The following is a 17,399-nucleotide window of genomic DNA, read 5'->3' on the forward strand; positions in this document are numbered from 1 at the left end:
AAATTGTTAAACGAAATATGTGAAATATAATATAATAAACACCTGGTTTATTTCACAAATTTTAATCTTTTTTAATTTCTAGTACTACTATTTTGTAAAGCGTTGACTTCTTTAGTCTTTTACTGTAGTCGCTGGTGATATTGTAAGTAACTTGAGTTAAAATGTACCCATTTTCACTAATCCTAACAGCGGAATCGAATTCTAGTGTCTTAATATCCGAAGGCGAGCAAGAAGTTAACCAAAGCCTGCAACTTCGGAACTGTCTAACGGTTTTGGGATAGAAAAATAAATGCTTTACAACTTTGTCTCTGTAATACATTTTTCAAGTAACTTTTATAGTTCTCCTGAGATTTAAGTGAATTTCATGGACTTAATTTATTTGCACGATAAACGTCTTGTTACTTATTCCTCCAAGCTCTCAATAAAACTACAATTAATGTTGTATTAATCGTTAGTTCCTACTGTCATCTTAATTCACTCTTAGATAACAGAAACTAAAAAAAAAAGTAGATTTAAAAAATCAAAAAAGAAACAAAAACTGATTATCCACTCTTGCCAAGAAATAAATTAACTAATTTTTGTCAGGTGTACCTTCCTGGTCCATAATTACCAGCATCTTTCATTAGAATTTTATCTCCGGAAAGATGAACTCAATTTTCTTAAGTGCTTTGCAAACAATGAGCTGTTTTGTCTTTAATACAAAACTCGCCTTTTCATTATTATCCAGTTTAAATTATTGAACTTTATTAAAGTACAGCACGACCAAAGTATCTGTAGCCGCGACAGAGTAGCAAAATGGTAGGGATATAACTACTATAGATCTCTTTCCGTTTAAAATTATTGAATAGTATTCATCGTGTACATCCCGCATAGAATTAGTGCAGTATGAAATAACCAATGTCGCAAGCGACATCGAAATCAGCTTCATTTGTTCTTCTGACTGTACAGAGTCCAAAAAAAATGCCCAAAAGCTTTTCATTCGCTTTCGCTCCCTTTCCCGTTTGTGCGGATCTCCCGGCTACAGATTCGTTGGTCGATCTGTACGCCCGTTAAAAGTTACGACTTATTTACATATTTATTAATTTTTTCTGTATGTACAAATTAGATTCTACTCTTTAAAGTAGGTACAAAATCTAGAGATCGATAATGCTTTCACATTAGATCATTAATATCTAAAAAAAAAAGAAATAAAAACTGTAACATTGCTGCTATTTAATATGCCGAGTTCGTTGCCGAGACGGCTCATCTATTTTTATTTTTCAGTAGCGTTATAATTTTAGGTAAGTATTCCTCAGGAATGCTGCGGAACTATTTTCCGTATATATTTATGCAAAGAAGCTTGAACACTCTTATTTAGTGCTTTATTTAATCTGGGAAAACTGCTCTCGTACAATTTGAAGCGATAGAAAGTCAACTAAGAAACATCTGTCCCTTAAACCCTCGGGAGACATGGTACCGCTGGATGCTGACGCTTCGCTGCGAACGAGTTTTCTAATTGTAATTTTCAACAAGCAACAGCGGAGTAAATGAAATTTTACAGTAAAAATCCAAGTAGGTACCTATTTGCTAACTATAGATATAAATATCATACGTATTGATTTATGGTAAAATGTTGCTCATAAATCAGAAAAAGTTGTCCCGCCTTACGTATACTGATCATCATCATCATCATAAGGTCGTCAGTCCTAAGACTGGTTGGACATGTACCTCCACTCTTTCCTATCCTGAGCTAAACTTCGCATTTCAACAAAACTAGAACAGCCCACATCCTTAACTATTTGCGAAGAGTAATCTAATCTAGGTCTACCTCTACCCCTCCTAACTCCTGTTTCTGCCTCTAATATGTCTCTGACTAGACCTTCATGCCTAAGAAGGTGTCCTACCAACCTATCTCGCCTATTTTATATTGACTTTCATAGAGTCCCTCTGTTCTCCTATTCTTTCTAATAGCTCTTCATTTCTAACCTTTTCTACCCACGATATCCTCATCATCCGCCTATAACACCACATTTCGAACGCTTCTAACCTTTTCTTTTCCGCCGCTCCCACTGTCCATGTTTCGCACCCGTACAATGCCGTGCTCCAAACATACACCTTTAACAACCTTTTTCGAATTTCTAAATTAACCGTTCGCGAGCATAGAAGTGATTTCTTTTTATTAAAGGCGACACGACCCTGCACTATCCTCTACTTTATATCCCTACTACTCCTTCCGTCATGATTTATCTGACTAGATACCTAAAATCGGCCACTTCTTCTAATTTTTTATCTCCTATCTTTATATTCGCTCTTTCCCTACTTTTTCTTCCCTTGCATATCAGTACTTTAATTTTACTTTTATTTATTTTCATACAGTACTGATCTGTCAGTACCACTTCCATTTTATTTAAAGCTATCTCTAGGTCCTCCTTGCTAGATGCTAATACTGCTATATCATCTGCAAATCTAAGCATACTAATCTTTTGCCCTTGCACATCTATGCCTACAGTTGTACTGTCTTTAATGATGTTGATGGCGTCTTCGATGTATAGATTAAAAAGTAGCGGTGACAGTGTGCATCCCTGCCTGACTCCCTTCCTAATATTTACTTCTCTACGTTGCATCCCTATAACTGCCTGTTGCTCTTTATACAAACTAAGTATCACTCTTCTATCTTTGTAATTCATCCCTACATTTTTAAGTATATTTAACATAATGTCCTATTGAACATTGTCAAAAGCTTTCTCTAAATCTACAAATCCTATGTACGCAGTCTTTCCTTTTTCTATCGTTTTCTCTATTGCTACCCTTAATGCTAGAATGGCCTCCCGCGTTGCTCTATTTCTTCTAAACCCAAATTGATCTTCCCCTAATAGTTCTTCCGCCCTTTTTTCCATCCTCCTCTGTACAATTCTAGTTAAGATTTTTAATGCATGGGAAGTTAAGCTAATTAATTGTTCGAAATGTGTCGCACCTATACGTATACTGAATGAAAGAAATATTAATTTAAAATTTTGTTATGCATATCCACTTCTTATCACTTAAATTGTACCAGAAGTTTTCAACTTTATCAAAGTTTCATTTCTGACAATGACACTTTCATGGCGCTGATGAGTTAAAGCAGAAGAACTAAATATAGCAAACTTTTGGTAGTAAGGTCAAGTCAATTTCTGAAGGCGAAGTCGAAATTTAATCAAATTTAATGGAAACTTTGGCGGTGTAGAAAACCCTAAATAGTTGTTTGGACTGTTTAGTAGCTACCTATGTTTTTAAACAATACAGTTTAGCCAAAGTACTAGATATGCTTATCGTTTTTATTGACTGACCTGGTTACAAATAAATTGAGTACATTTATCAGAAACCGTTACAAGAAATCCCGGAATGCCCTTTAAAGACATCCCACGAGAAATCTTCATTGTTGTAATATAATAGTTTCAAATATTACATTCCCTATTTTGTATACCAACGGGATTTTTATCTTAATAACGTCTGCTTTTCTTCCATGAATTTATTTACACAGATGCACACTTCGGAACCTGCCTTTATATGATTATGAATATACGAGGGTGGATTGATAAGTTTCCGGCCTGACCAAGAAAAACAAGGTTTTTAAAAATTTTTTTTTTTATTTCTCAACATAATCTCCTCCAAGGCTGATACATTTCTCATAGCGGTGTTCCAGTCTATTAATGCCATCTCTATAGACTGATTCGTCAAGCTCCTCAAAATAACCATTTACAGCTTCGATTACTTCTTCATTGTCCGCAAATCTCTTACCGCCAAGCCATTTTTTGAGATTAGGGAACAGAAAATAGTCACTCGGGGCTAGGTCTGGAGAGTAAGGAGGGTGCGGCATCAATTCAAACTTTAGATCGTTGATTTTAGCCGTCGCAACGATTGACGTGTGCGCTGGTGCGTTATCGTGATGAAACAAGATTTTTTTCTTCGCCAGATGAGGTCGTTTAATTTTCACCTCGTGGCTCAAACGTTGCAATAAGTCTGCGTAGTATTGACCAGTGATAGTATTACCCTTTGCAAGGTAATCAATGTATATAATACCTCTTGCATCCCAAAAAACAGTAGCCATAACCTTGTTCGCCGAAAAAATTGTTTTTGCCTTCTTTGGAGTTGGTTCCCCTGGTCCAATCCACTGTTTAGACTGTTCTTTGGTTTCAGGAGTGTAGTGGTGGACCCACGTTTCGTCAACGGTTACGAATCGACGCAAAAATTCGCTTGGATTACGCTTATACAATGACAAATTTGCGGTAGAAATGTTTTTTCGAATCAATTTTTGGTCGACTGTTAGCAAACGCGGCACCCATCTTGCACAGAGCTTTTCCATATGCAAATGTTGGTGCAAAATATGTTGCACACGTTCATATGACATCTTACAGGTCTCAGCTATCTCACGCACTTTCAATCTGCGGTCTCCCAGCACTATTTGATGAATTTTTTCGATCATATCTGGAGTTGTGACCTCAACGGGGCGTCCTGAGCGAGGCCCATCAGAGGTGCTCACACGACCCTTTTTAAACTCGGAAACCCACTGCTTAACGGTTGAATATGACGGGGAGGATGTCCCCAGTGTTGAGTCCATCTCTTTTTTAATTTCCTTCGGCGTTAACCCCTTCAAATAAAAGTATTTGATGACAGCACGATTTTCCTGCTTTTCCATTTTTACGAAAACCACAGAGGCGTCTTGTTCAGCGTGCTGTCAAACCTACACTAGCAAGGAGATCGGGCTGAAACTATAGCTACAAGCTATCCAAGGATGGTACTATAGAATGTCACCTCAAGGTAGGCCTAGTGGCGTCATCTCTTGGTTAGGCCGGAAACTTATCAATCCACCCTCGTATTAAGTAAGAACACCACGTATGCTCTGATACTAAAGAAGCACTAAATACAGTATAATCATTTCTCCATGGTTTCCCGCTTATCGTCTCATTTTCCTACACAAAATTACATCATGCTTGCAATTAAATATTTTCACAGTCCGGCAAATAAGGTTTGCTCGCTGTTAAAAGGAAACAAAATTTCGTATTCAGTTTGATTACGTAACACGTTCGCTTTCTGTGCATTTATAAGCACAATCTCGTTAATAAATTCATAATATGCAAAGGTTAGACCAATGTAATGGTAATGTTTAAAGATACCTAAGCAATTAACTCTAATTCAAACCTCCTGTAGTTTGTGGACCTTTTCATGTAAATGTAATTTAATGTTTCTCGCACAGCTTCCAATTTAAAGCAGAATTTTCAAAAACCAACGTAATCTAAATACCTTTACCTTACTTTACCCTGTAATTATTGAGCTATTAAATTTCACATAATACAACCAAATATAAATAAGTCGTTCCACTTTATAATTACGCTGACTATGTATTAGTTAAAAGCGTCCAGCGCTATGCTTAGACCAGACCGCTCAAAAAATACCGGTATAGATAGTTCAGAATCTCATAAGCCCCGCTGTACAGTCAGGGACAGACTGTAAACAATCACGACGAATGTATTTATATAGCAGAAATTGGTAGATTTCAATGAACGAGCGGTCGAAGGTCAAAGTTCATGAGATTCTCTACAAGCTACCTGGTATTATACGCATACTCCTAATACTAAACAAACTGTTGTGTTAGGCTGATGTGGATTATCTTCGTAATCATATCATACATGCTTAATTAATTGCTTTGTCAAACCATGCACTCGACAAGTATTCCGCTAGACTAGGTGGATATTTATCACTATACAACGGAATAGATATAGAGGCAGGTATAAGCCGAATTTCCAAACGAACAACGTAGCAGGTTATAAATTAATTTTGAGACTTTTATTGTTGCCATTTCGTGATGATCGAAGTACGCTAATGCAGAGCATCTTAAGGGAGAACCGATAATGTAATACCGAAGTTAACGTTCGCTTAATGAAATTAACCATCGCCTATCACGTATTATGAGACAGCACATTATTTAACCAATGACCTTAACAACTACCTACACGCATCATATTTCCTTTATAATTAGTTATAAAATATTACACTTTGGCATTTTTTTGGTTTTTAGAAGTGGCACACACACAGAATTACACTTATCGTTTTTATAATGCTAAGGAAATTTCAATATGCTCTTATCTCTTATCTCTGTCTGCCTTATAGTTAATATGGGTTATTGTAACAAACTCCATGAAAAGAATTGTCACAATGTTGATTTGTGCATCGCTAGGTAAACAGAAAAGGATTCGGTGTCATTTATTAAGGGGTTTGACCGCAGTAGACCGCTCGTGCCTAGTGTGAATTTTTCCGAAAACATAGGTTTCTATTCNAAACTTAAAACAATGTCGTCAGTCCTACACTGCATTTAACGCTGCGATTTAAATATGTGATTTTTTGTATGGTAACAGACAAAGGTTCACACTAACTCGATACGTTTTTGGTTTTCAATAATATAGTCATTAAAAGCTTTTACAAGTGCTTAAAGTTGATGCTTCTTGTAGGACATGTATTTTCAATAGAAATTAAAAAATTAAAAAATGGCCTTCGACGAGCTTTAGAACAAAGCTTTATCTATCTTACTAGAAAATTTCAAACCTCTGTTCCAAACTTTAAACTGATGATATCTAGAACCGATAAGCATGTTTTTACTCTACGTCGCATTAATTACCATTCCATATCCAAGGTTTCTGTATTCACGACATATTTATGGAACGTATACCCCACGAATAAAGAGCTTTTACTATATAGTATATATTTCTAAGTTCAGTCAATCATTATTAGATGCAGAACTACTGTGTAAGCTAAAGTTATTTTAAAGAAGACATTCGACTAATACAGAATGACTGTAGAAAAGTGGATGTTAATTTAACATAACCCAGACCTTTTGTATAAGCGGAACGCAATTTGATATTTATAGCAAGTCATTAAGCAAAGTGTCGTTTAATTAACGTAAATCGGGAAGGCACGACAAATTGGTTAACATTCAGTATTTGTTGCGATTCGTTTTTAGGAAGCTAACCCCTAATCTTGACACAATATAAATACAACAACATTTTTTAAGCACATTCGCTCTGCCTATTTTTGTGTTCGAGAGTAGTGAAATAACGAAAGTCCAAAAAAAGCTTCAGCGGGAAAATTAAAAACCAAACACGTCGTTCAGTTAATATTGCGAATAGATTTACACGAACGAATAATTATTTATTAATGGATGGAATTCATTAATGCGATTTGAAATTGCTGACGCGTTTATGGGCATAATACAAAATCACCATATTTGATGCCTTTTGACTCCCATTTTCCTGTTGTTTGATAGCATTACCATGATAATACAAGAGGTAGATGGAGAGTTTATTTGAGGAATATTAATTATTCGATTTACAAAAGGAATTTCACACGCACCGGTTATATTTAACTACAAATATTATATTATATAAACCCTCAAACATTAGAATATAAATTAGCGAATTAGTGACTTAAAGATGATGGCTGATGCTGCTCGTCCTAATTTATACGCACTGCGTCGTCAGTCTTAAGACTGATTGGACACGCACCTCTACTCTTTCCTATCCTGAGCTAATCTTCGCATTTCCCTAAAACTAGAACAACCCATATCCTTAACTATTTGCGCACCGTAATCTAACCTATGTCTACCTCTACCCTTCCTAACTCCTGTTTCTGGGTTTAATATGTCTCTGACCTAGACCTACCAACATATCTCGTCTATTTCTTATTAACTTCCATAGAGTCCTATGTTCTCCTATTCTTTCTAATATCTCTTCATTTTTAACCTTCTCTATCAACAGTATCCTAATCATCCGCCTATAACACCACATTTCGAACGCTTGTAACATTTTCTTTTCCACCACGCCCACTGTTCATGTTTCGCACCCGTACATACACCGTTAACAATCCTTTTTGGAATTTATTAATTAACCGTTCGCGATCATAGAGATGACTTCTTTTTATTGAAAGCGACTCGACTCTGCGCTATCCTCTACTTTATATCCCTACTACTCCTTCCGTCCTGACTTATCTGACTTCCTAGATACCTAAAATCAGCCACTTCTTCTAATTTTTCGTTTCCTACCTTTATATTCGCTCTTTCCCTACTTTTCTTTCCTTGCACATCAGTATTTTTGTGTTACTTATATTTATTTTTATACAATACCGTTTTGTCAATACCGCTTCCATTTTTTTTATTTATAAATTTTTAGTAATTTTATAATGTAGGTACCTATACTTTAACGAAATTTACCCATTTGTTCTAATACCTCATAGATAATAAGTAGTAAAAATATCTTCAGCAATGCCATATCGGATTATTTTCAGCGTAAGTAAGCTCGAAATAAACGGTAAATGTTGAAGCACTTACCAAATATGAGCAATTATTAATTCAAATGATCCTATTAACACTGTTGGAAGAACGAGAACCTTTCAACTCCTTTTCTTCGTTCATTTTCATGACTGTTTACATATCAATCTATACAAAACGCTTTTCACTATTTTAACCCAAGTTATTTAGATCTTGTTCGTTCAAAAGATAAGGCACGCTAGGCAATATTCCAGAATTAAGCTGGAAGTAAATGGTATCAAGAAAATTACTCCTTCATCACGAAAATAAACATATAGGCATAAAAAAGTTTTCCGGTTTAGCTGAAACGTACCTTCTCCGCTAATGGGTTTATGGATATCAATCTTAATTACCTATATAATTATACGTATATATATCTATAAATGAATGTTTTTTCCTTTCTTAATCGCGATGCTTTATATAAATCTTTATTTTATTTTCATTTCAGAATTCTGTCTTCTAACGCTTCTTTGCCAATTTCTCATTAATTACATGGATTCGGAATAGCTGTTGTTAGTATAAATTGATGAATGTTAAGTAGGTTACAGATAAATAATAGTTTTTTTTTTCAACAAATCGAAAATTTTAATCTCATGTCAATAAGTTCAATAGACAGGGTAGCGTAGAGGTAAGTAGCCTATCCTTTTACCTGTTTACCAAAGTTACATTTTATTTTATTTACTGTCCATTTAAAGCGTAAATGTGATCGTTTAAAGTCTATTTGTTGTTCCCAATGTTAGAAAATATCTCCCAGCGTCGTTTGTGTTCTGCGTTCAGGCATATAAATATCTCATTTTTCAATAGGTATGCAAACCGCGCTGCAAGGGATGAAGACACGTTCGCCGGAAATGTCGAAGTCAATTCTCAAAAATCGTGTCATGCACATCAGGCATAGAGATGTACTTACTTACAATGCCTTCGCACTACCCCGTTCTTTTTGTCATATATGTACATTTTTAGCTTCAAAGAAAAGGCAGAAATGTGTTTATGCTAAATCGACCCAAAAGGGTGTTAATGCCAATTCTAATTCCTATTTTTACTCCAATTCAGATTTCTATTGGCATTGTAATTCTGATTCCAATTACGATTCCTATTCGGATCGAAGCGACATCATTTTGTAGTGTAGTGTAGTGAAATTTTTTTTATAGGATTTTCTAAAACTTAAAACAATGTCGTCAGTCCTACACTGCAAATGCTAAGTGTGTTACATTGTCACACATTTACGTGTTTTTTCGATGTAGTCATTTTAAACGCACTTCAAGGTGTGACATTTTAAAACACGCTAATGTGTGATTATGTAACACGCAGTAAATGTTTTTTTAACACGTGTTTGGTATAAAATAGGAAATTCGGAAGCGTGTTATAAATTGTACAGACACGTATAACACGTGTTGAGGAAACACGTTTTATAAAACGTGGAAAATTACTTTAAATATAAATTAATAAAAATTACTATAAAATAGTACGTATTCATTAATTTTCAATTATAAACCTAAGGTTGTAATTTTTGGTACATCCTACCAACCAAATAGCATAGTAGGTACTATTGGAATGTAATGAATATGATAATGCCAATGTTCAGTCTCTCAGAGTCTCTGAAAGCGAGACTCGAGTCTCCGTCTCCCATCGAATCTGTCTGGTGTCGCTGAGAGAGACTGTCAAAAAAACTGATTAGCGTCTCTGAACGAGAGACTCGAGTCTTTCATAGAGAGATCCTGATTTTTTCGTCCAGTCTGTAAAAAATATTTTATAAAATTATATGACGACTTATTACTTTTAAATTAAAAAATCATCACCATATTATATGAAAACTAATCATTTATTCCTCAATTCTTATATAAACATGATTAAAAACATGATTATAAAAAATTATCAAGATTAACATTATTATTATTATATTATTAAAATTGTTATTATTATATTATTGCTGTTTTAACATTTAAAAAACAATTGTTTGCAGTATGATTTATACTAACTTTTAACGTTATCCCGAATTTTTGGATTGATTCCGGGTCTTGAATCGTTGTTTTCACTCGATCCTACAGCACACGATTTTGATAAACTTCTTCTTCGATGAAATGCTTAAGAAGTTTTCGGGCCATTTCATCTGGGTCGTTTCTCGTCAAATCCGTAATAAATTCAAGATCTGCCAATGAGATCCAAATATTAGAGCCTTTGATAAACTCTACCTAAAATTAAAATTAAAAAAGATAGTGCGGACCTTAACAGCAATAATTCTTAGTAGGTATATTATTTTTATTAACCTTTCCGATTTCATATATTTCCCAATATTTTAACGTAGTTGAAATACCAGATTTACTTCCTTTCTTCGAGGGGTCTGAAATTCGATATTCTAATGTATTAGTATGTTATACAATGTTTTACTAACAATTTGAATAATACTTACCGCTTAAGCATAATATTCTTCCTTCATGAGTTTTATTATCTTTCCAGAGAACATCCACAATATCATTCACATCGTAAGATCCTTTCTCCACACAAATATCCTCTTCTTTAATGATAGAGCTTTCCTGTGTTCCATGCCAAAAAATTAAAACATATTTTTTCGACATTGTTTAAAAACTAGAAACACTGTTTGATCACAACACTCTCGAACGAAGATTCGAAACGAACTAATGTGTACCCAGAATACATTTTTACTAGGACTAAAAGTTTTGTTCAGGGTAAGTCAAAACACATGTTGCGAAAAGGTTTTATTATAATGGAAAATTCCGATGAAAGTCCAATAGGATGTGTGCGTGCTCCTTTTTATTGTTTAAAAAGTGCTGACTGTATTTTATTTAACAAAAGCGTCTACACTGGTTGGAACATAAGATTCAAGTGACTAAAAGTCTTACAAATTCTTATAGGTAGGTTCATCCCTTTTGCGAATGTCGGCCGCTACCACCGACAAACTAGTTTTTATAGACGGCGCAATACTTGAAAGCGGATGCCGACAATCGCTTAACACACGTGCAAATAATATACACATATAATATAGGTAAAAACGGTAGATAATCTACAGGATGTGTTTTTTTAGATCTTAATGATTTTAGGAAAAAGAATTATAACTATCCTGTAATAGAAATATTTGGTCATTCAACATATTTCCCGGTCTTTCTACGAGACTCGAGTCTCTCAATTTTTCAGTTCTAGCCATACAATCTCTCTGTGAAAGACTCGAATCTCTGAATTAATAATTTTATCGTTCGAGTCTCTCATACAGAGACTGTAAGAGATCCATAAAAACACCTAGGCAATAACTGTGAGACTGTGAAAAACTGTGAGAGACGCTCTCAGAGACGCTGAAAGTCTGAGAGACTGGAGAGAGACTGAAAATTTTAGTCTAGGAAAGTTACTTTTGGTTTCATTATATACAACTTAAATTATAATTCAAAATTAAATGCATATAAAATTAGTAGATTTTTGAATAATGAGAAATCTGTAATTGATGTTGAAACATTAAATTTCCCTCATGAATTATGTTTTTTTGATTACATGGGCATTAAATATGTACCATTTCTGAATCATCAGCGAATAGAGTTAAACTAATGATATATTTAGTTTTGAAAACTTGGTTATTTATATGTATTTTTAGAGTATAAGATTTTTCAAGTATAACACGTGTTATTTTATGAATTTTATAATCTTCTAACACGTGGAATACTTTGAAGTGTGTTAAATACTATTACACGTATCGCTGTAGCACGTTTTCTTAAAATATGTGTGTTGCTTTTGCGGAGTTCGAAAAGTGTGTTATACATTCAACACGGATTTCTAAATATTACACGTGTTGAAGTAACATACGAACACGCTTATTTATAGCAATTTAACGCACTCAGAACAAATTACACGTTCATGTGAGTTACAGTAACACGTGTCTGTATGTCGAATAACACACTTAGCATTTGCAGTGTAAGACTGGTTGGAAACGCACCTCCACTCTTTCCTATCCTGAGCTAATCTTCGTATTTCCCTAAAACTAGAACATCCGACATCCTTAACTATTTGTGAACAGTAATCTAATCTAGGTCTACTTCTGTTTCTCTTATATCCTGTTTCTGACTAGCCCTTCACGTCTGAAAATGTGTCCTACCAACTTATCCCGCCTATATCTTATTGACTTCCATAGAGTCCTCTGTTGTATTATTTCTAATACCTTTTCATTTCTATCCACGTTATCCTCATCATTCGCCTGTAACATTCCGAACGCTTTTAACTTTTCCTTTCGCCGTATCTACCTTCCATGTTTCGCACCCGTACAGCGTCGCGTTTCAAACATAGACCTTTAACAATCCTTTCCGAATTTCTAAATTAAACGTTCGCAAGCGACTTCTTTTTATTGAAATCAACTCGACCCTGCACTATCTTCTGCTTTATATCCTTACTACTTTTTCCGTTCTGACTTATCTGACTTTCTAGATACCGAAAATCAGCCACAAAAATCAAATGGTCCAGGAAATAACTACAATTAAAACTATTACAGATTGGGTAGATTTACTTCTTTATCAATTTCTTATGGAAAACTTGAGCGCATTAGAATGTACACTCAGTGCTCAGTAAACTAAAAATAATATTTCAAATATATGTAGAACTTTTTCTATAGACTGGACTATAGAATATCATGTTTGCTTTCAAGAGCTACAAAATAAATAATGATGTGTATGAAAAGCGGGAATATAAAAAGCATTTCTTGAAGGATCTTCTTATATTTGCCAGGGAAGGTTGACGTATTATAAAAAAAAATGAAAGAAAAATTGTGAATATATTTGCGGTTATATATTCAAACGATACGTCTGGCATTCAGTAAATTCTTTAAGTTGTTAAATTTTAGGAAGGTCGGCGATTGCCGTCGTAATGTGACAGAAGTGTTCTAAGTGCTTCAGGATATAACTTCAAATACGTTATAAGGGCGTCACATTTATGATTTTCGTATTCGCGAGATGTCTAAAAGGAGATAAAGCACAGGAACTTACAAATCCTATTTAAAATCACCCATCTCCCCAATTTAGCAACTGCGCAACCACTTATCAGATACATCACAATTTAACTGAAAAACTGCCATCATAATACTACAATACTAGATCCTTTGTGAAATTCTACGGTAATTCCTACGATTCATCTTCCTTCCGGAAGAATCTAATAGCCAACGAGGAACAAAAAAGTAAATAGCAGGCAAAGATAAATACACGAAGGCGTAAAAGGGCCAAACATTTGAAATTTCGAGTTGCAAGTCGAACTTTCGAGTTACACGTGGAAATTTCATTTTCCATTTTTGGAATGCCTAGCAATCGGTACCACCATTGAGTTCATTTTTAATCATATCCCTCGTGCTTTGATACATGTCATCATTTTTTTAATTATCTACCTAAAACATACCAATTTTAATGTTAAACAGCCGCAATGCAGAACAAATTTTATCAAGTGATAACGGTAAATAATTAGACCATATTGTACTGCTGTAGGTGCCATCGCGTGGGAAAGCTAACCTTATTTGGTATTCAAAGCCTGCTATTAAATCAGACATGCAAGGAAACGTCTTGGGATTTCAGTTTTTCAGTTTTCATTCATATTCTGATCATGCCCTTCCGCTTTAAACTTATTATGTTCAAAAAATCGCTCCTTCCTCAAAAAGTAGTAGTAGTAGTAATAGTAGTAGTAGTAGTATTATTACTTATTCATTTCTGTTTTATTTACAGGAAGAATTTTCCGATTGTTTATATTCACGTGTGAAAATGTGTATACAATCTATTTTCAAACCATGCCTGAAAGCTATATACTTGTACATATGTACCTTGTGTATTTACTGCCTGCATGGACATTGTATATTCTAACTGCATATTTTTCTTATGTCCCCGAAGATTGACTGCTGCAGTTGAAATACAAAGATGCATTTGTACTTTAGAGTATAAATTATTTTAAAATATATTAGTCTCACTTGTTCAAAAGAGGAAAGAATAACAACGTAAGTCCATTACTATCCATTTACTAATTGTTTCCAATATGTTTTTTTAAATATTCTTAATTGTATTGTAGTTTTTGGTTCTCTGAATCAATAAAATGTAATCCAGAAAAACAGCACGAACGCGTACTAACTGAAAAATCTGTCATGGACGTTTTCTAGAGGAGGAAAAAATTTATTACACCGACGCTATCAACCTTCGTTCGTAAGAAAACTGGGAGCGAAGCAGGGAAATATATTTTTTTAATAGCTCCAAGGCAAACAAACGCTCGAAAACTAAATAATGAACAACATTAGAAGTTAGTTGGCAAAAAAAAGTATTCTTACAGAATACATAGTTCTGCTTTTTATATATTTTAACGTGTTCAAGAGATGCTGTCAAAGGCTACGATAGATGTTATGTGTCCGCTGCAATTCCTAATTGACATCTCTTTTCTATGTTTACGATATTCCCTGGAACGTCTTTCGTGTATAAAAGTAGGCATTTCTGTAAGGATTATGCCAATTTTAAACGTCCCAACTATACATAGGTTTGTACATAAATGTAATCTAAAACGTTCGAAAATATATAGCCTTAATCGATTGTAAAACAGTAATCAAATTGATTCTTAATAAAACAGATCGTCTATTTAGGTCGAAATGCAGCTATATTCGCGTTCTGTGTTTCGGATATTATGAGTAATGAACGGCATTTAACAAAATGTGCCAAATCAATGGTTAAAGTAATAGCTGTCCATTAAAAAAGCCATTTAATTGATGAATTCTAGAATGAAAAGCGTGTAAATGGGAAAACAGCCAACTGAAAAAAAATTAGCGCGATGTTCCACAGATACCTACCCCTGTAAATTAGATACATGTATACACATTTTATGAAAAAAATGCTTACAACTAAACGAACATGAAAATAATATTTTTACAAAGCGCCAAGATTAATTAAAATATTTTCCGAATTCAATACGTATATGACATATTCCTTTGTCTTCATTTCAATTACAAATATTTTGAAAACAGACGTAAATAAAACTGACGGACGGTTAAGAACAGACGTATCTCTAGAACGCTTTTCCGATTTTTATTGGAAACTGTACGGGTGCCACCACGGGGGATTTTTCCGTATCTTTTTGTGCTTGCTAAAACGGTGTTTGTGTTGATTCCATTTTCTATTTTGTCATTGCAAATATGCTGACCTAAATTCAAATTAAATTCCGCGAAACGCCTGTCTAATCAATACATAAAAACTCGATTATTTCATCTTCTAAGTGGTGGGTTTTCTTTTTCTGATATGTAACAATTTAACAAAGTTAAATGAAAAGAGAATATCGATTAGATGCCGCACCATTTTGTCCGTTTTAATTTCCCGCGAACTTTGATTATTTATCTACATATTTTACAAACTTAATGGAATTCAATATTTTAATACTAAAAACAAAAAATTTAGTCATTTAAATGCAGTGCCATGAAACTACGAAACGGAAAACGAAATCCCGAACTTTCATAAGACAGCAAAATCCTTAGATAAATAAAGGGTAATAATTTTAACACAACAACGTTTTATACAGACCCGTTTTCGTAACTACAAACCGCACATATATATATATCCGTAAACTCTCATCAAAGCTCTAATTTGGAATCCACTTGAAAGCAATATCAGAAGTGTAAACCGCTGGATGGCATGTGTTCGGGATAACTGTTGAACCCTTACGTCTGTGATATTAAATGCCTGTTCAGCTGTTTTCTAAATAGTACTTATCGGGATTTGGAAATTAATAAATTTCACGTATCATGTATCAAATAACTCTTGTAATGACCTCAATATACTCCAGTAAACGTCCAGGTGAAGAGCTAGGCCTGCGACCGCCGCTCCTCTTCCAACGCGAGCAGGTTACCTTGAGAACGATGACAAATTCGCAGATCTAATGTTGTCCACCCGTTCCGAATAGACTAAAACTGCTGCATTTAAACTGTCCTTGCTTACAGGAAAGAGGTTTCTGACAAATTGATGCGAATGTAAAATGCGACGAAAAAAGCGATAAAAAGTTAATTTCATATTTCAAGTCAAATACGAGGGTGGATTGATAAGTTTCCGGCCTGACCAAGAAAAACAAGGTTTTTAAAAATTTTTTTTTTTTATTTCTCAACATANGTATACACATTTTATGAAAAAAATGCTTACAACTAAACGAACATGAAAATAATATTTTTACAAAGCGCCAAGATTAATTAAAATATTTTCCGAATTCATTCAGTAAAAAAAATATTAAATATATTATTAAATCTTCCAAGTTTATCATGTCTCACAATCTGCAGACGCTTTTTGCTTCGATTTCCGACAGGCAAACGATTTTGCAGTTTCTGATAATTAAATTAAAGAGTTGGTGCTAGAGCGAAATTCTCTTGCAGTCGAGAAATTTCTACACTAATTCAATATGATTACCAAAAGATTTGATGTGAACAGTTGCAAGCTGAAATTCAATTTTTCAATTTGCTTCCACTGCACTGATCCATATTATTACTCAACGGTAATTAAATAAACTATACTTTATTCTGACTGCTTTTGATTAGTTCCATTATCGTCAGTCCTAAGACTGGTAGGGCGTGCACCGCCACCCTTTCCTATCCTGAGCTAATCTTCGAATTTCCCTAAAACAGTGATCTAATCTAGATCTACCGCTAGCCTTTCAAGCTGTCTCATCAACCTAACTCGCCTATTTCTTATTGAATTCCATAGCGCCCAATGTTCTTCTTTATCTATCCGCGATATCCTCATCATCCCCTGTGTCACAGGGACTTCTAATTTTTCGCCTCCATCTCTATATTCGCTCTTTTCCTACATTTTCTTCTCTTGCATCTTTGTTTTATTTTTGTTCATTTGCATACCATACCGTTTTGCAAATACCGCCGCAACCATTTTATTTATGGCTTTATCAATATAGTAACCACTCATGATTACTTACTAATCTTATACAGGTTTACGACGTTACTAAAAACTTTTAAAACTTTTGGGTGTTTCATTCCCACCAGCCAGTAATGCTGGTGGGCGGGCAGTCCCTCCGGACTATGCCGGAAGGTAGGGCGGAAGGCCCTCTTCAGCCTGCTTTCAGGAATCGTGGGAATGGGTGGGTG

General features: G+C 34.5%; 2 protein-coding genes across 2 annotated transcripts in view; one reads left to right on the top strand and one right to left on the bottom strand.

Annotated features, from left to right (window-relative positions):
- The window catches only part of LOC108738265 (probable G-protein coupled receptor 158), a 115,951-nt gene that overhangs the window by 12,405 nt on the left and 86,147 nt on the right, over nucleotides 1–17,399 (top strand). The window lies entirely within an intron of this gene.
- Nucleotides 10,273–10,970, bottom strand: LOC112905798. The gene is made up of 3 exons (XM_025978938.1): nucleotides 10,722–10,970; nucleotides 10,579–10,652; nucleotides 10,273–10,503 (listed from the first exon to the last, which is right to left on the bottom strand). Exons 1-3 carry the CDS (start codon nucleotides 10,885–10,887, stop codon nucleotides 10,354–10,356), a joined length of 390 nt encoding a protein of 129 aa, XP_025834723.1. The 5' UTR covers nucleotides 10,888–10,970; the 3' UTR covers nucleotides 10,273–10,353.

The sequence above is a fragment of the Agrilus planipennis genome, unplaced genomic scaffold (assembly GCF_000699045.2).
Source record: "Agrilus planipennis isolate EAB-ADULT unplaced genomic scaffold, Apla_2.0 scaffold88, whole genome shotgun sequence".
Lineage (NCBI taxonomy): Eukaryota > Metazoa > Arthropoda > Insecta > Coleoptera > Buprestidae > Agrilus > Agrilus planipennis.